This window comes from Polyodon spathula, chromosome 51 (genome assembly GCF_017654505.1).
Source record: "Polyodon spathula isolate WHYD16114869_AA chromosome 51, ASM1765450v1, whole genome shotgun sequence".
NCBI lineage: Eukaryota > Metazoa > Chordata > Actinopteri > Acipenseriformes > Polyodontidae > Polyodon > Polyodon spathula.
The window spans coordinates 1,923,387-1,946,904 of NC_054584.1; the positions used below are offsets into that span (position 1 = coordinate 1,923,387).

Below are 23,518 nucleotides of genomic sequence, written 5' to 3' on the forward strand. Positions count from 1 at the left end.
GAACTCCCCTCATTTCTGTTATTTCAATAAGTTCAAGAGTTCAGGCAGTCAGGCCACTGTCAGATCAATGGAGTGTATGAAGAGCTCCTGGTCAGCGTGCAGGCTCGGGTCAGACTGGCTCCCTGGTAGCCAAGTGTTGGACCAGTGGAGCTATCAGAATCTGCACATCAGTGTTCTTACCAATCAGAAAGTGAAAAAGCACAAGACAATGGGGTGCTCATGTCAGTCCTACTTAACACACGCTGTGGCAAGCTGTGGGAGGAGAGTGCGACTCAGAGTAGCCAGGTAGCCAGTCTGAGGGCAGGGCTACTGTGAGAGCTGTGGAACCCAAGCCACTCTCAAACAGACATTTAACCCGAGGCACCAGTAAACAGTTCTAATACATTAAACCACCGATAGTCAACTGCATTGTTTTCAACTTAAGATGCTGAACACTACCCTCCAAAAATTACCAGGACAGAACTGAAAGGTTAAATATGTGACATTAGTAAACCTAAATAGGCAACCGTCTCAATTGTACGATTTTACACAGCAATCTGTCCCACAAGTGCAATGGTAACCCAAATCTTACACATGTATTATTAGTACTGAGGCACAATAATGAAGGGGATATTTATTCACAGCTGCACAAAACTTTCGATCTTTGCGGGGGGGATTTCCCATATATTTGTTATTCAAATAACTGATTTCACTGTGATGTGAACGGATTTGCCCCTCTACTTTACTTGCATGTGAATAAATGTTGAAAAAAAAAAAAAAAAAAAAGATTAATATCAGTGTCTGTCTGTGACAGGTTGAGGGGGAAAAAAAAAAACATTCACGTTCCTTCCACGACTAGACACCCAATCCCAAACAAAGTAGCTGCTCTGTGCTGGGCAGTGCCTGCACCCCTGCATTCCTTGCAATATCTGTAATTATCCAGACAGCACTTGGTGGGGATAAAAGCAGTGCTCTTGTGCACAGACACAGAGGAAACGCGACATTTCACTCTTACACCGTGCCTTTCAACGCGCTCTCCTAGAGAGAGAGCTGCTGCGACCACTGTAACAATACACTGCGCTTCACTTTTTCACAGACTTCTCAGCCAAAAATGATTTTGCCTGCGGCCAGGTCGCAGAATCTGCAAGTCGACACGTAATTCTCAGCTCGGAAAAGTAAAATAAACACAGTAATTAGTTCCATTTTTTTTTCTTTTAATAAGTATTATTAACACAACAACAACTGGACGAGAGTCGCGAAGCATCTCGTCCCATCCTAGCTGGATTAGACTGCGTCGGTGCAATCTGCTTTGGCTGCGTTACATAAATACGACGTTGATCTGGGAAACACAGCCGGAGCAATAATAAGAAATGTACAAAAAACGACAATCCTCGTTAAATCAAGTTCATTAATAACAAAGACAAGGTTGCATTTACATTCCCTCCCTCCCTCCGCTCGGCTTTAAGAGTTGCACGCAGCGACGCAGCGTTTGAAACTTTAAAAACACCCTTTTCAAATGACACAATGCTTACCTTTTACGTGGTAAATAGTGTTGTTCTCTTTTATCTCCACCTTCTCAGCGCCATTTGGAGACGCTTCCAACCCCCCCTCTTGACTCCGACTTTCTCTCTCCAGCAACTCGCTGAATCGACAGGCCTCGGTCTGCCCGGCGCTAGAGCCTGTGGGGCCTCCGTGGCTTTCAAAGCTACGAGTCACAGAAACTGCGCCCCTGCCGTCGCCATTCCGGCTCCACACACCCCACAGTCAAACACTTGGTGACTGTCCTGAGGGAAGCCGAGATGGCACCAGTTTCACGACCTCCTTTTCTCTTTAAACCCCGGGGTCCTCGCCAGGAAAACACAGACAAGCCCGCGTTCAACTCTGAAGCGAAGGAAAGTACGGGCTGCTTGTTGAAGTAATTTGGTGGATAGCACGCATTTTAATTACGTCCGCCTACGAAAAAAAAAAATATTGTGGGACGTTAAACATTTTGATATTTACGAAAAACATCGACGACTGTCATGAGAAATGCGAAAGCGAGGTGTCCGAGTGTATGCCTGCTAGCACTCTCAAACGGGGAGGGGGTCGGGTCGTGTTGGGACTTGCTGCTGCTGCTGCGGCGGCGGCGGGTCACTCAGGGTGGGGTAATTTTTGTGTGGCAACCACAAGCTCGGTTTAAAAAGGAAGGAATTTCTCCCAGGCAAACGGCATTCAACACTGAAATAACACCCGTGTAGAATTTGGTCGCACAAGAATGGGTTGTGATGGTTCAGTGCCTTAGATATAAGAACATAAGAAAGTTTACAAACGAGAGGAGGCCATTCGGCCCATCTTGCTCGTTTGGTTGTTAGTAGCTTATTGATCCCAGAATCTCATCAAGCAGCTTCTTGAAGGATCCCAGGGTGTCAGCTTCAACAACATTACTGGGGAGTTGATTCCAGACCCTCACAATTCTCTGTGTAAAAAAGTGCCTCCTATTTTCTGTTCTGAATGCCCCTTTTTCTAATCTCCATTTGTGACCCCTGGTCCTTGTTTCTTTTTTCAGGCTGAAAAAGTCCCTTGCGTCGACACTGTCAATACCTTTTAGAATTTTGAATGCTTGAATTAGGTCGCCACGTAGTCTTCTTTGTTCAAGACTGAACAGATTCAATTCTTTTAGCCTGTCTGCATATGACATGCCTTTTAAGCCCGGAATAATTCTGGCCGCTCTTCTTTGCACTCTTTCTAGAGCAGCAATATCTTTTTTATAGCGAGGTGACCAGAACTGAACACAATATTCAAGATGAGGTCTTACTAGTGCGTTGTACAGTTTTAACATTACTTCATCATCATAGGAAGGCGAGAGAAGATATGTGGAAAGAAATTAGGGCTTTTAATATTTCCAGTGTATATTTTTTTTAATGGTTATAGGTGATGGAATTAAAATAAGAACAATATTAATTGGATGCATTGGAATATAATTTTGAAAAAGCGGAAGATTCAAAGATATTTAACATCCAGAGATTTTAAAAGCTGAACTGTTCACAGCAGTTTAACAGCCGAATCTGAAGTAGATGGGGACAATAAGTTTTGACAGAAACTTGGCCATTATAAACGTTAGTTTGCCTACCCTAAACCAGTTTCCCTGAAAGAAAAGATGGCCACCAAAACATTGTTATAGGAAAACGAGTACCAGAGCAGTCGCGAGAGAAAAGAACGGCAGCATACGAGGGACGCCTAGCCCTGCCTGACCGTGGTCAGCGGTGCAAGCTCGCAACCTCAAGGACCCTAGTGCCTTTCGGGGGCAATGAGGGATCTATCACATTCAGGCGATAGAACCTGGAAAAAGTATGCAGGGTAGCCCAGCTAGCCGCATCACAGATCTCAGCCATGGAGGCACCTCTGAAGAGGGCCCATGACGTAGCCACACCTCTCGTGGAATGTGCGGCTACCCGGCCAGGTGGTGGTAAGCCAGCACCATCATATGCAGCCAAGACTGTGTCCGCAATCCATTGTGACAGTCGCTGCTTCGAAAGGGGCTGTCCCAGGGTCCGTGTCCCATGGCAGACGAAGAGCTGGTCAGAATGACGTAGCGCTCTCGTCGTCTCCACATAACATCTCAATGCCTGAACTGGGCAGAGAAGTTTCAACTTCCTATCCTCCAAAGCAAACAGTAGAGGATGAAAGGACTCCAGTTCCACAGACTGATTCACGTGGAAGGCTGTAACCATCTTGGGGAGAAAAGCAGGGTTTGCACGCAGTGACACTGTGCTACCATCATCCCAAATACACATGCAGGAGCTATGCACAGATATCGCCTGCAGCTCACTAACCCGCTTTGCGGATGTGATAGTCAAGAGGAAGGCTGTCTTCATGGACAAATGCTTCAACTCAGTGGAGTTTACAGGCTCAAACGGGGCCTGCGTGAGAGCCTCCAGTACAATCTCAAGGCTCCATTCGGGGAGAGTAGCCCTGCTAGGAGGGCGCAACCGCTGAGCGTCTCGGAGAAACCAGGCAGCCAGAAAATGCGCGCCCGGGGACACTGAGTCAACCGGGGCATGGCAAGCAGAAATAGCCGCTAGGTAAACCTTCAGGGTGGAAGGTGATCTACCAGCCTGAAGCAGATCTTGCAGAAACTGCAAGATGACAGGCATTGAACAAGAAATTGGATCTACAGCACCAATCCTGAAAATATTATTGGCGTCCAGCGACCTAGTGGAATGCGCCCTAGCATTCTGTAGAGTACCCAAAACCGCGTCTGACAGCCCTAAGGCAGCACAGCTCATTGGCTAATATCGCTGCCGCCATCAGACCTAGTAACTTCCGGCGCAAAACAAGGGGCACCCTCGATCCCTGTCGTAGCAGGGAGAGGTGGTGCTGGAGAGCTGCTACCCTGTCGTCCGACAGGTATGCGCGCATCGTAGTGGAGTCCATCCGGAGCCCCACATACGTTGTGTACTGCACCGGCATCAGCCAGCTCTTGGCATTGTTGATGGTGAGGCCCAGCCTCACCAGATGCTCCATCACCAGCGCTGTGTAGGCCACCACTCCCTCCCGCGACTGGAAACAGATCAACCAGTCGTCGAAGTAGTTCATCACTCTGACTCCTTAGCAAGGAAGTGGTCGAGCACAGGCATCGACCCTGACAGTGGCACACTAGTAACCGAGGAGACTTCGGAACTAGGGACCTCGTCCGTTGGGAAGGCCTTGACCTCCATCTCTGCTGGAAAAGCGGACTCCCCCCACGAGGCAGCGATAGAGAGCACGTCCTCGTTGGAACAAAGCGCCTGGTCGACCCGCTTGTCCTGTTCTCCCAGGGGAGGTCAGGGGGTGGTATAGCGACTCTGGTCGGCGCTGAGGGTGAGGGAGGCGCCACACGGGGGCCTGCGGCTGGAGCCAGTGGGGCCTGTTGCCTCTCCAAAAGCTCCATGATCCGGCTGATCTGAGTCTTCATATCCATGATAACCCGAGCTTGCCGGGACTTCTTCACCTGTCTAGCCGGAGGCAACGGGGAGCAGCTGCGGGTGGACACGGACGCCTGCGCACAGGGAGTCTGGCCAGGCCACGCGTCGGGAGGCGTGGCCAGGAGGGGCCAGCTGCGAGGGATGAAGAACGCCCCCGTGCGACTCTCTCCAGGTGACTGGTGAGCACTCGGGGCTGAAATGCCGCGCAGATGCCGCAAGAGCATTGTAGGGCTGTAGAAGCGTGCTCGGGGCCTATGCACCAGGCACACATGGTGTATCTGACCACGTGCACTGAGTACTGTGCAGCACAGAGTCCCATGCGCACTGAGTGCACTAAGCACGGGGTAGCAGGTAAAACCTGCACCAAGTGCACCGAGCAACACCGAGTACCGTGCAGCACCGGCACATTTGTCTGTAGCGGTACTGCGAGTCAATAAGCACCATGTGCCCTGTGGTACCTAAGTAGCATGGGCTGAGTCTTACACATTGCGGTATTTAAAAAACACCAGGGCAGCTATGCAACGGTGCTTACCCTAACCGTGTGGTCACACACCTGAGCAGTGAGTAGCGTACAACGGGGCAGGGCCGAAGCCGCGGCGGGCGATTGACTTGTTACAACACAGTAAATGTGATAACAGTATATATTACAGGACAGAGGGGGGAGAGCACACTGTCTGTTTGATTGTGAGACCTACACACGTGGTGAAAGGCCAACACAGCCTGCAGGCAGCTGGTGGGCTAACTTGACAGTGGGGACAAGATAGGCCCAGCCCCGTGGAGTAACAGCGCTGTCCCAAGTAAGAAAGAGGTGGAGCACACACAGTTATTAACAATAATACTTACTGTTTCGCAGTTGACTAAAAGACGACAGACAGAAGAGAAGCAGTCTGACACGCGGAGCGAGCAGGTGCTGATAGAGGAAATAGAAAAAAAGGCTATAGATTAAGAGCTACTGATTCCAGAAAGCAGTGGAGCCAGCTTTCAGCATGAAGTACAGGGGAACTAGCAGCATCTCAATGCGGCGCTTTTTAAGAAGAAAAAAGGGCTCACTGCAACTCAGAGTTGTCCTACTGTACCAATCTTGAGAAGCGAAAAGAGGCTCCACTGTGTGACGGTTATGTACCCTCGGTAGGCGGGACCGAGGGGGTCACCGAGGGGAGGGGGCCTATCGGCAGCTTTGATAGAAAGATCTCAGTGACCTACCAACAGGCAGGCGTGTATCCCATAACGGTATGGCCATCTTCGAATTGAAAGTATTAAACACGTTTAAACTTCAACTGTGGTCGAGACTACGGTGAATACCCTTCTTACATATGGTGATGTATGCATACATGCTACAGCTGACCTCTAAACCTGACTTGCGTATCTTTGAAAATGGACATTTAGTAAAAACTCTGAACGTTTACACTCTAAACTATTAGCATGCCTAGTCCATCACATGCACACATTGCATAAGTGCTGACTAACAAACTCTCAGTTGGTAACATACATCCCCAGATTCTGCTAGTCTCAATGACTTGCGCTAAAGGATGTCCAGATCAAGTTTCAGTCTACATGTCGGTAGGATGTGCATGAAGACTGAGGGACAGGTTTCTCCTTTCCCCTCAGCTCTTGGGTTCATGTGATCAGAGATCCAGTACCTTTTTGTCTGACAGCCAAGAATGATAAAGTTTGCACGTATTTAACCGTATGGAAAAAGAAAATGCAAACTCTGCATCCACATAAAAAAAAAAAAAAGTTTCCCTGTTCCACAGACTGAAATGACAAGTGTTCTGTAATAATATTCAGTTTAGACTGCAACTTCTTTGAGTAAGAAATAACTACTTTTTTGCACCCCAGCACTGCAAAGACACGGTGAAATACACGAGAGTCCTCATGTAACACTGTACGAGCACAGCAACGACACAGTGAAACACACAGCATGTATTTATTCATTTAATGGGTGGGTTATGAAAATATAGTCACAATCCTTGGCATATTTTGTTTAAAAAAAATGATGTTTTGGTAAAAATGCAACGTAAAAAAAAACAAAAGCATTTAATACAAGTGCTGTCTTAAATACTTAGTACATCACATGACTATTAGTGCATCTGGTTAGTACATCACACAAATACTAGTGCACAAAGCAGTACATCAGATTTTACAAGCATTTTAGCCGCATTCCATTAAAAAAAACTGTTAGAAAAAGGTGCAAGACACTTTATTTACAGCAAAGAGCTAAATCAAAAGACAATGCAATTCAAAAAACGAGTCAGTCATGTTTTGTCAGACCGGGTAAAAAGCTCTTGGCTTTGTTTGTTTCCGAGGAGTGTATTAAATAAGTCGTCATGGCGGCGCTGTAGCCATGGTTAAGGCACCGGCATGACTTTGATTTAATACAGGGCTGGGTCAGTTTAAGGTATATTACTTCTACTCGTTTATCACAGAATGGTAATATATTTGTATTGCAGTATTGCTACGTCACTGTTTCCATTTCAAGTAACACACGATAGGACTACCAGTACACGAGGCAGTACATTCACTGTACAAACTTGATTAGTTCAGGCATGCTTTCTCAAGATTGTTGGAGCACTGGGGTTTGATTTGATCAGTCTACACCCTGATCTGCCACAGCTGGATTTTACAGCACTGCTGGGAGAGTCTCTGTATTGCATCAAACACCTATCATTAGAGAGGTGATTTGATGCGAAAAAATGCACCGAAAATCCGAGGCGTGGCTTCTGAGTTCAGAGTGATGGAAGCAACCCCCCAGTGCAACTCCTTTGTGTTCTGTACTTGTTTCACAGGCTGGCTACGTGGCTCCAGCCCTGTATTCTGCTAGTCTGCTCAGAATATATCATCCAGAAGGACAGATCGTATTCCAGTCTGTTCAGGCAGAACAGGTTAATTACAAAAGAACCCTAACTCATTAGAGTGGGATTATCGCAGTAAGCTTTATTCTTCTTCTCAAAAAGAATGATAAAATAATAATAATAATAATAATAATAATAATAATAATAATAATAATAATAATAATAATAATTAAGTTTTATATATATTTTTTAAATACAAAGAATCGTTTGGTACTGCATTCAAATTATGGCAACAGAAGATTTATACACATGCCAGTGGAATCTCTTTTTTAAAATATTTTATTTAAATTCATTATAAATCTGCAGCGATTTCTTTTAAATAGATTCAGATTGCATTGTTTTTTTTTTACTCTCCTCTTTGCATTGCTGGTTGCAATCGTTCTGAGTGGTTCTTATACTTACAGTTACTCAGATAATGAGTCCCCTGAGCTCAGGAGCGGCTTTTCAGCTCTAGTTGCTTGAAATAGACATGCAACGCAGGCTAGATCAAAGTGTCTTTACTGGCGAGCCAGCGCCACCTGGTGATCCTTTTGTGTACGGCTGGCAATACACAAGCTGTGCAATAGATGGCGCTTACTAATATAAAGACACTTTGGCTGATCCAGGCTGCCTGTGTCTGCGCCAGGCAACTAGAACTGAGCAGCAGCTCCTGAGGTCAATGCACAGCCCTCAACACTTTTAAAAAAAGAAGGCTGTCTCCTGTACTACACAGTTAAGAGGACTAAGGACTAATAAGTATCTTATATACCTTACTGCAGGTACATTGTGCCATCGCATTCACAGTGTGGAATCCGGCAGCAAACTCTATTATCAGTACAGCTCTGGCCAGAGGTTTTGCCTCTCCCTATTGAATGAACTCATTATGCTTTATAAAAAGTCAAATGAAACCTGCTGAACAATGTTACATTAACATACTGAATTACACACCGCTTTGAGTCTTCCATATACTTAACAAAAATCTGAAAAAAGAGAATAGAAAATGTGACATTGTGGAAATCTAACATGAACTACTGGACTACTATTACGGGTTCCGGTAGACTGTTGCGATATCATTTTGTAGTTTCTTTGATTAATAAAAGCAGTTTTCTTTTTTATTATGTCTCAATCCTACTACTCCAGGTGATGCTAAATTTTTGGCCAGAGCTGTAGTTTGGCCTCACACCAGTGTCCATTCAGCAACCCCCAAGAGCAGGTACGACGATGCACTGTCTACTTCACCTCTAGTGGGAAAAACAATCTTAATGGTATTACTGGTATTTTTTGGTTAGATTTATTGTCATTGTGGGGAAACAACTCCCTCTGTCGACCAGAATAAAAACATCTTGATCAAATTTGACGTGATTGTTAAAAAAACAAAAAAAAACAGATAATGCCATCCATATTAAACTCTCAATTGAACTACATTTAAAAATGCCAAAAGAACGTCAGTAAGGTCAATGGCAAATGTCTCTTGAATGTGGGACTGGGGTTCGATTCCTATGCTGGTATCACTGGGGGTGTGCACTCCTCTGCCGTGTGATAACGGTCTCTTAATGGTTCCATTAAGAACAGACTGACATTCGTAATGAAGAGTACCTACCTTCTAATGGCATTTCAATGTGTCACTTTAACCTTTACAATGCTGTTTGCAATCACTGTGGGTGGCTCTGTCGCTCCAACATGGAGTTTTGAACATTTGCCTCTCAATCAGCCAGCCTGACATCAATTCAATATTATTCTTAACATTCACCTCTCAATCAGCCAGCCTGACATCAATTCAATATTATTCTTAACATTCGCATCTCAATCAGCCAGCCTGACATCAATTCAATATTATTCTTAACATTCGCCTCTCAATCAGCCAGCCTCATATCAATTCAATATTATTAACATTCGCCTCTCAATCAGCCAGCCTCATATCAATTCAATATTATTAACATTCGCCTCTCAATCAGCCAGCCTCATATCAATTCAATATCATTCTTAACATTTGCCTCTCAAATAAGCCAGCCTCATATCAATTCAATACTGTCGCACCCAGAGCCACTCAGAATGACTGTAAAATAGCAAATGTAAAAAAAAAAAAAAAAACAAGAAATGAAAATAACATCTGGAGACTGCTGAACAGGTGGTTTGAGCAGGGTTAAAAACATACCAATCCTGCACCCAGTCCTGGGGCTCAGAACTCCCTGATTAGGTAGAATACTGACATGACCAGGTGCCAGCAGTCTGAACAATCAGGCTCCTGGTCAATCTGCACAGAATGAATACAAGCATACAACTCCGCTGGGTTACTATCAGTTTAACATCAGCCAACCCCTGACTATAAGACTCCCATTGCATAGCAGTTTCACCTATTCCTCGTTTTACTGCTACTTTAATTACCCACCTACACAAACCGTGGGTAATCAAGCTGGTAGTAAAACCTGGAATGGTGCCACTGCTGTGCAATAGGAGTAATTTCCATTCCTGGTGTGCTTAACTGGGAGTAGTTCTGAAAGCCATGCCTGGGTGCAGGACTAGCATTAGTTTCTAAAGCTGGTTTGAGGGTTAAGCAGTGGGAGTCCAGTGTGGCCCTTCCCCTGGGCGCTGGCTGCTCAGCTCAGCCCTGATTGGGGGTCTGGGAGGACGGGGGCAGGTCAGGGTGCGAGGCAGGGCTCTGGGGTTCTGAACCTTGCTTTCCAGCCCCACTCTGCCGGGGGCTCTGGCTGGCTGGCTGGGACTCTGCTCTGCTGGAGGGCGGAGGTATGTTGGCTGGCTTCTCTGTGGATTTCCCAGCCTCTCCCACCTCCGGCACCGGGCCCGCGACAAGCGGGGCATAAGTAGGGGTCCTCTGTATCACCTCCACTAGCCCCCGGCCCTCCACCCTGCTCTGGCTGGCCTGGTCAGCGGGATTCCCGTGTGGCGCCTCTATGGGCCGCCCCTGGGCAGTGAGACTCGGGGGAGGCTGGGTTTTGGGGGAGTCGAGTCTAGGGAGAGGCTGGGTTTTGGGGGAGTCGAGACTAGGGAGAGGCTGGGTTTTGGTGGAATCGAGGCTAGGGAGAGGCTGGGTTTTTGGGGAATCGAGACTAGAGAGAGGCTCGGTTTTGGGGGAATCGAGGCTAGGGAGAGGCTGGGTTTTGGGGGAATCGAGACTAGAGAGAGGCTGGGTTTTGGGGGAATCGAGGCTAGGGAGAGGCTGGGTTTTGGGGGAGTCGAGGCTAGAGAGAGGCTGGGTTTTGGTGGAGTCGGAACTAGGGAGAGGCTGGGTTTCGGGAGAGTCGAGCCTAGAGAGAGGCTGGGTTTTGGGGGAGGCGGGGCTAGGGAGAGGCTGGGTTTTGGGGGAGTTGAGGATAGAGAGAGGCTGGGTTTTGGTGGAGTCAGAACTAGGGAGAGGCTGGGTTTCGGGGGAGCCGAGGCTAGAGAGAGGCTGGGTTTTGGGGGAGTCGAGGATAGGGAGAGGCTGGATTTTGGGGGAGTCGAGGACAGAGAGAGGCTGGGTTTTGGGGGAGTCGGGTCTAGGGAGAGGCTGGGTTTCGGGGGAGTCGGGACCAGGGAGAGGCTGGGTTTCGGGGGAGGCAAGACTCGGGGGAGGCTGGGTTTCGGGGGAGGCGAGACTCGGGGGAGGCAGGCTTTTGATGGAGGCGATGACTGCGGAGGGTTCGTGCTTGATCACAACCTCGATGGCGTTGCTCGTCTGTCCCCCCGGCGCGGCTCTTTGGATGACTCCTCTAGGTGGCGGCTCCGCATCTTCCATTCTGGCTTTCCGGGGACGCCCCCTCTTCCTCTTAGGGGTGTCTCCACTGGGGGGATCAGCAGGCCTTTTGGGAGCCCCCCGGCTTCTGATGATGCTGGCTCTCTCCTTGCTCGGGGCGGCGGGGGCGGGGTAGCTGAGGGGGGGCAGGATCAAGACGGGCAGAGCCCCCTGCTGTTGGGTGAGGGGGGCGGCGGCCATGGTGATGGTCGGAGGGGAGCCACGGAGGCAGCGTGTCTCCTGTAGGACCGGTCCACGCGGTAGGAGCTGGGGGTAGCGCTTCATCACGGCCTCCACCTGCGAATCGCGGCCCCCGGCCCTGGGGCTGTCTGAGGACTCAGAGAGGAGCTGCTTGCCTGCTGCGGACCTCTCCCCACTCTCCTTCTCTCTCTGAGAAACCAAGAGGACAGTGAGCTGTGTGGAACCGTGGGTACCTGTGTGGAGGTGTGTAGAGCTGTGCAGAGCTGTGTGGAGCTGTGAGGGGCTGTGTGGAGCTCTCTGGAGCTGTGTGATGCTGTGGAGCTGTGTGGAGCTCTGTGATGCGGTGTGGAGCAAAGTGGAGCAGTGTGGAGTTCTGCGAGGCTGTGTGGAGCTGTGTGGAGCTGTTGATGCTGTGTGATGCTGTGTGATGCTGTGTGATGCTGTGTGTGCTGTGTGCTGTGTGATGCGGTGTGAAGCTGTGTGGAGCTGTGCAGGGCTGTGTGGAGCTGTGTGGAACAGTGTGGAGCTGTGTAGGGCTGTGTGGAGCTGTGTGGATGCTGTGTGGAGCTGTGTGATGCTGTGTGTGTGGATGCTGTGTGTGTGTGTGTGATGCTGTGTGATGCTGTGTGATGCTGTGTGATGCTGTGTGATGCTGTGTGGAGCTGTGTGATGCTGTGTGATGCTGTGTGATGCTGTGTGATGCTGTGTGATGCTGTGTGATGCTGTGTGATGCTGTGTGGAGCTGTGTGATGCTGTGTGATGTGTGTGTGTGATGCTGTGTGATGCTGTGTGATGCTGTGTGTGTGAGCTGCTGTGTGATGCTGTGTGATGCTGTGTGGAGCTGTGTGATGCTGTGTGGAGCTGTGAGGTGCTGTGTGATGCTGTGTGGAGCTGTGTGATGCTGTGTGATGCTGTGTGATGCTGTGTGATGCTGTGTGATGCTGTGTGATGCTGTGTGATGCTGTGTGATGCTGTGTGATGCTGTGTGATGCTGTGTGGAGCTGTGTGATGCTGTGTGATGCTGTGTGATGCTGTGTGATGCTGTGTGTGTGATGCTGTGTGATGCTGTGTGATGCTGTGGTGTGATGCTGTGTGATGCTGTGTGATGCTGTGTGATGCTGTGTGATGCTGTGTGATGCTGTGTGATGCTGTGTGATGCTGTGTGGTGCTGTGTGATGCTGTGTGATGCTGTGTGATGCTGTGTGATGCTGTGTGTGATGCTGTGTGATGCTGTGTGATGCTGTGTGATGTGTGTGATGCTGTGTGATGCTGTGTGATGCTGCTGTGTGATGCTGTGTGATGCTGTGTGATGCTGTGTGATGCTGTGTGATGCTGTGTGATGCTGTGTGATGCTGTGTGATGCTGTGTGATGCTGTGTGCTGTGTGGTGTGAGCTGTGTGATGCTGTGTGATGCTGTGTGATGCTGTGTGATGCTGTGTGTGTGCTGTGTGGATGCTGTGTGATGCTGTGTGTGTGTGTGATGCTGTGTGATGCTGTGTGTGATGCTGTGTGATGCTGTGTGATGCTGTGTGATGCTGTGTGATGCTGTGTGATGCTGTGTGATGCTGTGTGATGCTGTGTGATGCTGTGTGATGCTGTGTGATGCTGTGTGATGCTGTGTGATGCTGTGTGATGCTGTGTGATGCTGTGTGTGATGCTGTGTGATGCTGTGTGATGCTGTGTGATGCTGTGTGATGCTGTGTGATGCTGTGTGATGCTGTGTGTGTGTGTGATGCTGTGTGATGCTGTGTGATGCTGTGTGATGCTGTGTGATGCTGCTGTGTGGATGCTGTGTGATGCTGTGTGATGCTGTGTGATGCTGTGTGATGCTGTGTGATGCTGTGTGATGCTGTGTGATGCTGTGTGATGCTGTGTGATGCTGTGTGATGCTGTGTGATGCTGTGTGATGCTGTGTGATGCTGTGTGATGCTGTGTGATGCTGTGTGATGCTGTGTGATGCTGTGTGATGCTGTGTGATGCTGTGTGTGCTGTGTGATGCTGTGTGATGCTGTGTGATGCTGTGTGATGCTGTGTGATGCTGTGTGATGCTGTGTGATGCTGTGTGATGCTGTGTGATGCTGTGTGATGCTGTGTGATGCTGTGTGATGCTGTGTGATGCTGTGTGATGCTGTGTGATGCTGTGTGATGCTGTGTGATGCTGTGTGGAGCTGTGTGATGCTGTGTGATGCTGTGATGCTGTGTGGATGCTGTGTGATGCTGTGTGATGCTGTGTGGATGTGTGATGCTGTGTGATGCTGTGTGATGCTGTGTGATGCTGTGTGATGCTGTGTGATGCTGTGTGATGCTGTGTGATGCTGTGTGATGCTGTGTGATGCTGTGTGATGCTGTGTGATGCTGTGTGATGCTGTGTGATGCTGTGTGATGCTGTGTGATGCTGTGTGATGCTGTGTGATGCTGTGTGATGCTGTGTGATGCTGTGTGATGCTGTGTGATGCTGTGTGATGCTGTGTGATGCTGTGTGATGCTGTGTGATGCTGTGTGATGCTGTGTGATGCTGTGTGTGATGCTGTGTGATGTGATGCTGTGTGATGCTGTGTGATGCTGTGTGATGCTGTGTGATGCTGTGTGATGCTGTGTGATGCTGTGTGGATGCTGTGTGATGCTGTGTGATGCTGTGTGATGCTGTGTGATGCTGTGTGATGCTGTGTGATGCTGTGTGATGCTGTGTGATGCTGTGTGATGCTGTGTGATGCTGTGTGATGCTGTGTGATGCTGTGCTGTGTGGAGCTGTGTGATGCTGTGTGATGCTGTGTGGAGCTGTGTGATGCTGTGTGATGCTGTGTGATGCTGTGTGATGCTGTGTGATGCTGTGTGATGCTGTGTGATGCTGTGTGGAGCTGTGTGATGCTGTGTGGAGCTGTGTGATGCTGTGTGATGCTGTGTGATGCTGTGTGATGCTGTGTGATGCTGTGTGATGCTGTGTGATGCTGTGTGATGCTGTGTGATGCTGTGTGTGTGTGATGCTGTGTGATGCTGTGTGATGCTGTGTGATGCTGTGTGATGCTGTGTGATGCTGTGTGATGCTGTGTGATGCTGCTGTGTGATGCTGTGTGATGCTGTGTGCTGCTGTGTGATGCTGTGTGATGCTGTGTGTGTGCTGTGTGATGCTGTGTGATGCTGTGTGATGCTGTGTGCTGTGTGCTGTGTGATGCTGTGTGATGCTGTGTGATGCTGTGTGATGCTGTGTGATGCTGTGTGATGCTGTGTGATGCTGTGTGATGCTGTGTGATGCTGTGTGATGCTGTGTGATGCTGTGTGATGCTGTGTGATGCTGTGTGTGCTGATGCTGTGTGATGCTGTGTGATGCTGTGTGTGCTGTGTGATGCTGTGTGATGCTGTGTGATGCTGTGTGGAGCTGTGTGTGATGCTGTGTGATGCTGTGTGATGCTGTGTGGCTGTGTGATGCTGTGTGATGCTGTGTGATGCTGTGTGATGCTGTGTGATGTGTGATGCTGTGTGATGCTGTGTGATGCTGTGTGGTGATGCTGTGTGATGCTGTGTGGTGCTGTGTGTGATGCTGTGTGATGCTGTGTGATGCTGTGTGATGCTGTGTGATGCTGTGTGATGCTGTGTGATGCTGTGTGATGCTGTGTGATGCTGTGTGATGCTGTGTGATGCTGTGTGATGCTGTGTGATGCTGTGTGATGCTGTGTGATGCTGTGTGATGCTGTGTGCTGTGTGATGCTGTGTGATGCTGTGTGATGCTGTGTGATGCTGTGTGATGCTGTGTGATGCTGTGTGATGCTGTGTGATGCTGTGTGATGCTGTGTGATGCTGTGTGGATGTGTAATGCTGTGTGATGCTGTGTGATGCTGTGTGATGCTGTGTGATGCTGTGTGATGCTGTGTGATGCTGTGTGATGCTGTGTGATGCTGTGTGATGCTGTGTGATGCTGTGCTGTGTGCTGTGTGTGATGCTGTGTGATGCTGTGTGATGCTGTGTGATGCTGTGTGGCTGTGTGATGCTGTGTGATGCTGTGTGATGCTGTGTGCTGTGTGATGCTGTGTGATGCTGTGTGATGCTGTGTGATGCTGTGTGATGCTGTGTGATGCTGTGTGATGCTGTGTGGATGCTGTGTGATGCTGTGTGATGCTGTGTGATGCTGTGTGATGCTGTGTGATGCTGTGTGATGCTGTGTGATGCTGTGTGATGCTGTGTGATGCTGTGTGATGCTGTGTGATGCTGTGTGATGCTGTGTGATGCTGTGTGATGCTGTGTGATGCTGTGTGATGCTGTGTGATGCTGTGTGATGCTGTGTGATGCTGTGTGATGCTGTGTGATGCTGTGTGATGCTGTGTGATGCTGTGTGATGCTGTGTGATGCTGTGTGATGCTGTGTGATGCTGTGTGATGCTGTGTGATGCTGTGTGATGCTGTGTGATGCTGTGTGTGGCTGTGTGTGTGTGATGTGTGATGCTGTGTGATGCTGTGTGATGCTGTGTGATGCTGTGTGATGCTGTGTGATGCTGTGTGATGCTGTGTGATGCTGTGTGGCTGTGTGGATGCTGTGTGATGCTGTGTGATGCTGTGTGATGCTGTGTGTGATGCTGTGTGATGCTGTGTGATGCTGTGTGATGCTGTGTGATGCTGTGTGGCTGCTGTGTGATGCTGTGTGATGCTGTGTGATGCTGTGTGATGCTGTGTGATGCTGTGTGATGCTGTGTGATGCTGTGTGATGCTGTGTGATGCTGTGTGATGCTGTGTGTGATGCTGTGTGATGCTGTGTGATGCTGTGTGATGCTGTGTGTGATGCTGTGTGATGCTGTGTGTGTGATGCTGTGTGGAGCTGTGTGATGCTGTGTGATGCTGTGTGATGCTGTGTGATGCTGTGTGATGCTGTGTGGAGCTGTGTGATGCTGTGTGATGCTGTGTGATGCTGTGTGATGCTGTGTGATGCTGTGTGATGCTGTGTGATGCTGTGTGATGCTGTGTGTGATGCTGTGTGATGCTGTGTGATGCTGTGTGATGCTGTGTGATGCTGTGTGATGCTGTGTGATGCTGTGTGATGCTGTGTGATGCTGTGTGATGCTGTGTGGAGCTGTGTGAGCTGTGTGTGTGTGTGATGCTGTGTGATGCTGTGTGATGCTGTGTGGAGCTGTGTGATGCTGTGTGATGCTGTGTGATGCTGTGTGATGCTGTGTGATGCTGTGTGGAGCTGTGTGATGCTGTGTCATGCTGTGTGGAGCTGTGTGATGCTGTGTGGAGCTGTGTGATGCTCTGTGATGCTGTGTGGAGTTGTGTGATGCTGTGTGATGCTGTGTGGTGCTGTGTGACCTGAGTTGGAGGTACCTGTGCTGCAGGGCTACTCTCAGCTCTTTTGACTCCAGAGCCTCGGGGGGGCTGTAGGGTCTTCTTCACGACCTTGTGGGGTTTGGCGGGACCTCCTTCAGGACACACAGAGGGCAGGGATGATGTCAATACTGAGGTGCAGAGTTTTTATGCTGTACTATGTCAGCAATCGCACATGACAAGGGGTCCAGGAGTTATGAAATCTTTCCATGCTTACACTCTGTATTTACCATAGTTTGCAATGTTTACTAACATGCTACCATACCTCTGTGCTGTACAATGTCTGCCTATGCTTTGCCATGCTTTCACTGTGCTTTATTACACTTTGCTCTGCTTTTGCTATGAGAAACTTTTATATGGGACCTTAAAAGTGAAACAGATAGATCCGCTGGCCGAGTGCAGTGGGGGTCTGTACTGTTCACTGGAAGAGAGTGCTTTGCTCTGCTTGTATAACACTGCCTGCTGAAAATGTTCTCATGTTGTTAAGTTCATGTTTTTGGTTCCATCCAACTAGTAGAGCACGACCCGAGTATTCAAACACTGGGATGGAGCTCCCCACAGAAACCAGGGTCTGACACTCAGGCGAGGGTCACTGCTGTCGATTGGGCTGATTGAAGAAACAGCTGTTTGTGTGGATCGCTGCTTTTCCAGACTCTGTGGAGAACAGCAATCCAAGCAACTGCTTCTTCAGTTGTTTCACTTGGAATCAACAGCAATGACCCTCACCTGTGGAGAGCTTGATCCGAATAATGGAATCATCGGTATGTGCAGCTCTAAACTCAACTGCTTTTCAACAGAATGTGGTATAGGTGGACCCTTGATTGCATCTCCCTTTGTACCAAGCTGTACTCAAGCTACTGTTGAACCTTCATTCATGGTAACGTCACAGCGTCGACTCGGTGTAATAAAACCTTCAGTACCCAGGACAGGGAGGGCTGCAGTGTGCTGCTCTGGCAATGGATACAGCTATAGAAAAGGCTTCTTATTGTAGTCTATATTATATAAATGAAGTAGATGATGCTCGTAGGGTACAGGCTGACTTTCCCCCACAGAGCTGCTGCACTGACCGGCGAGAGAGGCAGACATGATGGTGTGTGCGGTGCTGGAGCGAGGGTTGACAATGTGCTCCTGGATCAGGAAGCGAGCGATCTCCACCACCGTGTCGAAGGAGCGCTTCAGGATGCGCTCGGCCCAGTCGCAGATCAGAGAGCAGGCCGCCTCCGTCACCTCACTGTTGTAGGTCTGCACCAGCTCCGTCAGCTCCGACTGTGCTCAACACAAGAGAACAGCGTCAGCGGGGCTCAGCCACTCTGCACCCTCCACACGATCCAAACCAAGCATTGAGAGAGCTGGCAGCTGACAGAATCACTCTATAAACCTTCTCCCGTTCTGCACTTCCATGAGCAACTCGCTCAGCCACTCTGCACCCTCACACGATCCAAACCAAGCATTGAGAGAGCTGGCAGCTGACAGAATCACTCTATAAACCTTCTCCCGTTCTGCACTTCCATGAGCAACTCGCTCAGCCACTCTGCACCCTCCACACGATCCAAACCAAGCACTGAGAGAGCTGGCAGCTGACAGAATCACTCTATAAACCTTCTCCCGTTCTGCACTTCCATGAGCAACTCGCTCAGCCACTCTGCACCCTCACACGATCCAAACCAAGCATTGAGAGAGCTGGCAGCTGACAGAATCACTCTATAAACCTTCTCCCGTTCTGCACTTCCATGAGCAACTCGCTCAGCCACTCTGCACCCTCCACACGATCCAAACCAAGCATTCAAAGAGCTGGCAGATGACAGAATCACTCTCACTGACTCGAGACACTGTCTCTCACTAGAGCTGGGGGCAGTAATCACTCTTACTGACTCGAGACACTGTCTCTCAGTGGAGCTGGGGGCAGTAATCACTCTTACTGACTCGAGACTCTCTCAGTGGAGCTGGGGGCAGTAATCACTCTTACTGACTCGAGACACTGTCTCTCAGTGGAGCTGGGGGCAGTAATCACTCTTACTGACTCGAGACACTGTCTCTCAGTGGAGCTGGGGGCAGTAATCACTCTTACTGACTCGAGACTGTCTCTCAGTGGAGCTGGGGGCAGTAATCACTCTTACTGACTCGAGACACTGTCTCTCAGTGGAGCTGGGGGCAGTAATCACTCTTACTGACTCGAGACACTGTCTCTCAGTGGAGCTGGGGGCAGTAATCACTCTTACTGACTGACTCGAGACTGGGGGCAGTATTCTCGAGACTCTCTCTCAGTGGAGCTGGGGGCAGTAATCACTCTTACTGACTCGAGACACTGTCTCTCAGTGGAGCTGGGGGCAGTAATCACTCTTACTGACTCGAGACTCTCTCAGTGGAGCTGGGGGCAGTAATCACTCTTACTGACTCGAGACTCTGTCTCTCAGTGGAGCTGGGGGCAGTAATCACTCTTACTGACTCGAGACTCTGTCTCTCAGTGGAGCTGGGGGCAGTAATCACTCTTACTGACTCGAGACACTGTCTCTCAGTGGAGCTGGGGGCAGTAATCACTCTTACTGACTCGAGACACTGTCTCTCAGTGGAGCTGGGGGCAGTATTCACTCTTACTGGGTCATTCTTGAGGTCCAGACTGGGAAGCAGAGGCATGTTCAGCACTGTCTTCCTCCGGATCCCGCTGTAGCAATACGTGACGCAGAGTCAAGGATCTTTCTGTTACTGGACCGGCTGCCTATATTCATTCACTCAGTCAAGCTCCAGAGAAAACAGACGCACACCGCTCTCTTTCAATTACTGCTAATGCTAACACAGATTTGAATACTAGCACTCCTTTAATTAGGGGTGTAACGATTCATCAAAATATCGATGCATCGCAATCTTTTATTAAACAATCCAATCCACGATCCGTAGGTTATGTATTGCGATACAGCAATAACATGCCAAATTATGTTCTCATTTGTAATCTGTCACATGTATTGATCAGCAAATAAAAAGAAAGGGGTTCGTTCCATTATCCAGTAGCTGAGTGTGAATTGTAAGGGGAGGGATTGAGCTTCACTGCCTGCTTGTTTCTGAGGGCGGAGACATTTTCAGGAAGCATGCGGAAACAAAACACGACACAATAACTTGTTTACAGCTTAGAAAAGAAACAAAAACAGCGGCACACTGTAAATCCGCTAATGCATCTGACTTATAGTTATAGAAAATTAGTTATATTAGAACATTTATTCTGTCTCATGTTTTAATATATATGTTTTACAACATTCATAAATGTCATGAACTTAATGTATCAGTACATTTTATTTTCCTTACTACAGTACTGATAATAATGGAATAAATAACAATTTTATTTATAAATATTTATTTGGAGAAAATAAGCGAGAGAAGTGTCCGTTGTTCTTAAACAGACCCTGAACAAACGTGTCGTTGCAATCACTCAGCTGAAACAACGTCTTCATTTGCCCAGACATCAATATTTAAACTTTTTTTTTTTTTTTTTTACTCGGGCAGTTTCATTCAGGGGCAGCCTACAGATTGTGTTTTGGGTTAGAAGAGTATGTTTGCCTGCATTTGGGAGTAAAAGATACAGCCCAATCTGTTGATAAAATGTATTTATTAATTTTCTTCAGGATTAAGTATTTTAATAATTAACAATCCTTTAGAGAAACTACTTACAAAAAAACCCATAAATATATATTAAAAAAATAATTGCAGAATGTCATAAATTGCTTAATGAAAAAAACATGTATCGCGATACGGCTCTGTCGTGGCTTGTGTATCGTGACATGGATCCATCGTGGCTTGTGTATTGTGATACAGACCTATGGTGGCTTGTGTATCATGATACTGATCTATCGTAAACTCAGTGTATCGTCTCACCCCTCCCTTTAACACCACAGCAATACAATCAGGCTTGTTCCTTTTCATTTTTCAGGTGCTCACAGAACCCTGTAATAAATCACTCTCCTTTTAGAGCAACGTACTGATTCGGGTCTTCACTGGAACACCGTGAATCCTGTTAATTATAGAACAGGCTTCTCCAACTTCAGCTGAGTCGCTTCTGACAGAGGGGGGCGGAGCCAGCCAGGGCCAATAGGGCAGTCTCAGGTTTGATTGAGGCATGTTTCATTTGGTTTTCCTCTGCTTGGATAGTTCCACCTCCAGATGGATTTGGTCAGAAGCAAAGAACAATTGAGTAGCAAAGCCCCCGCAACCCGGCGCACAATCAACAGGATTCACGACGAAGGAGAAGCGGAACAAAAATACATACTATACTCTGAGAGGTGAGGTTGGCAACACCATGAAGTACCAAAATACAAGAAATACAAATCAAAAGAACAAGCAGGGGTAAAAGGATATTTGGACTGTCCTCTTCCTCCCAGCCTCCTGGCTTTGACATTGGGGAAGACATCCCGGATGATCTTCCCGAAGTTAGAGGCACTGAGAGCCCAGTAATGCAGGTTATCACAGTATCGCCTGAGGGGGGACACAAGGGCAATGGGAGCAGGGTTAGAAACACACAGCAGCCCTGCTGCACCCAGTCCTGCAGCTCAGAGCTACCAGCAATGAAGTCTATTATTATTAATATTGAAATGATCAGGAGTCAGGAGTTTGAGCAGGATCAGAAACACAGCAGCCGTGGGGCTCAGAGCTACCAGCAATGAAGTCTATTGTTATTAATATTGAAATGATCAGGAGTCAGGAGTTTGAGCAGGATCAGAAACACAGCAGCCGTGGGGCTCAGAGCTACCAGCAATGAAGTCTATTGTTATTAATATTGAAATGATCAGGAGTCAGGAGTTTGAGCAGGATCAGAAACACAGCAGCCGTGGGGCTCAGAGCTACCAGCAATGAAGTCTATTGTTATTAATATTGAAATGATCAGGAGTCAGGAGTTTGAGCAGGATCAGAAACACAGCAGCCGTGGGGCTCAGAGCTACCAGCAATGAAGTCTATTGTTATTAATATTGAAATGATCAGGAGTCAGGAGTTTGAGCAGGATCAGAAACACAGCAGCCGTGGGGTTCAGAGCTACCAGCAATGAAGTCTATTATTATTAATATTGAAATGATCAGGAGTCAGGAGTTTGAGCAGGATCAGAAACACAGCAGCCGTGGGGCTCAGAGCTACCAGCAATGAAGTCTATTGTTATTAATATTGAAATGATCAGGAGTCAGGAGTTTGAGCAGGATCAGAAACACAGCAGCCCTGGGGCTCAGAGCTACCAGCAATGAAGCCTATTGTTATAAATATTGAAAAGATCATGAGCCGGGAGTTTAAGCAGGGTTAGAAACTCACACTAGCCCTGCTGCTGCACCCAGTCCTGGGGTTCAGAACTCCCCTCAATGAAGTTTATTATTATTAATATTGAAATGATCAGGAGTCAGGAGTTTGAGCAGGATCAGAAACACAGCAGCCGTGGGGCTCAGAGCTACCAGCAATGAAGCCTACTGTTATTAATATTGAAACGATCAGGAGTCAGTAGTTTGAGCAGGGTTAGAAACTCACACTAGCCCTGCTGCACCCAGTCAGTGTGACAGTTCGAAGTCTAACATGAAATACTACTACTATTATGCTTTCCAGTAGACTGTTGCAACACCATTTTGCAGTTTCTTTGATTACATGATGTTAAATAAAAGATCTAAGTTATGTTGATATAGTTTATTTTTTTATTTTCATGTCGCAATCCTAAAATTCTAAGTGATACAAACATTTTGTCCATTGCTGCAGAAGTGCAGGCCATTGATAAGTCCCACTTTTTTGAAAGTGAACAACAAAAGGTACAGATGTCCTAAATGTTGTATAAAACAGAAGCATGACATTTGCATGGCCGGGTGTGTGGCCAGGCGGACAGGTTGTGATACTCTCAGCCCCTGTCCCTGGCTCCCTCTCACTTGTAGGACTCGTCTCTCAGCCCGTCCCTGTCCCTGGCTCCCACTCACTTGTAGGACTTGTCTCTCAGCCCGTCCCTGGCTCCCTCTCACTTGTAGGACTCATCTCTCAGCCCCTGTCCCTGGCTCCCTCTCACTTGTAGGACTCGTCTCTCAGCCCCTGTCCCTGGTTCCCTCTCACTTGTAGGACTCATCTCTCAGCCCCTGTCCCTGGCTCCCTCTCACTTGTAGGACTCATCTCTCAGCCCCTGTCCCTGGCTCCCTCTCACTTGTAGGACTCATCTCTCAGCCCCTGTCCCTGGCTCCCTCTCACTTGTAGGACTCGTCTCTCAGCCCCTGTCCCTGTCCCTGGCTCCCACTCACTTGTAGGACTCGTACACGTCCTGTTTGGGCAGGCAGGTGTCTGTGTGCTCCTCCAAGTGGCTCCGGATCCAGCTGCAGGCGTGCAGCTGGTCTTCATTGCTGAAGGCTCTCAGATCGCTGCTGTGAAACATGTTAGAAACAAATTCAAAACCACGTCAGCGGGCTGGAAGGGTTTGGGAGAGTATGTATTCATACCAACTATAAAACACACTTACACTTCATTCAAGAACCATTCAGTGAGCTGCAATGAGCTGCACTCTGGTCTTGTATCGCTATAGAAACG

General features: G+C 48.3%; 1 protein-coding gene across 1 annotated transcript; it reads right to left on the bottom strand.

The window, feature by feature from the left end:
* Positions 1-7,988: 7,988 nt before the first annotated feature.
* LOC121306947 (pollen-specific leucine-rich repeat extensin-like protein 1) lies at positions 7,989-23,366 on the bottom strand. The gene is made up of 6 exons (XM_041238971.1): positions 23,236-23,366; positions 21,341-21,457; positions 19,592-19,670; positions 18,064-18,262; positions 16,997-17,091; positions 7,989-11,876 (listed from the first exon to the last, which is right to left on the bottom strand). The coding sequence occupies exons 1-6, from the start codon at positions 23,364-23,366 to the stop codon at positions 10,356-10,358; spliced, it is 2,142 nt and encodes a 713-aa protein (XP_041094905.1). The 3' UTR covers positions 7,989-10,355.
* Between the last annotated feature and the right edge of the window lie 152 nt (positions 23,367-23,518).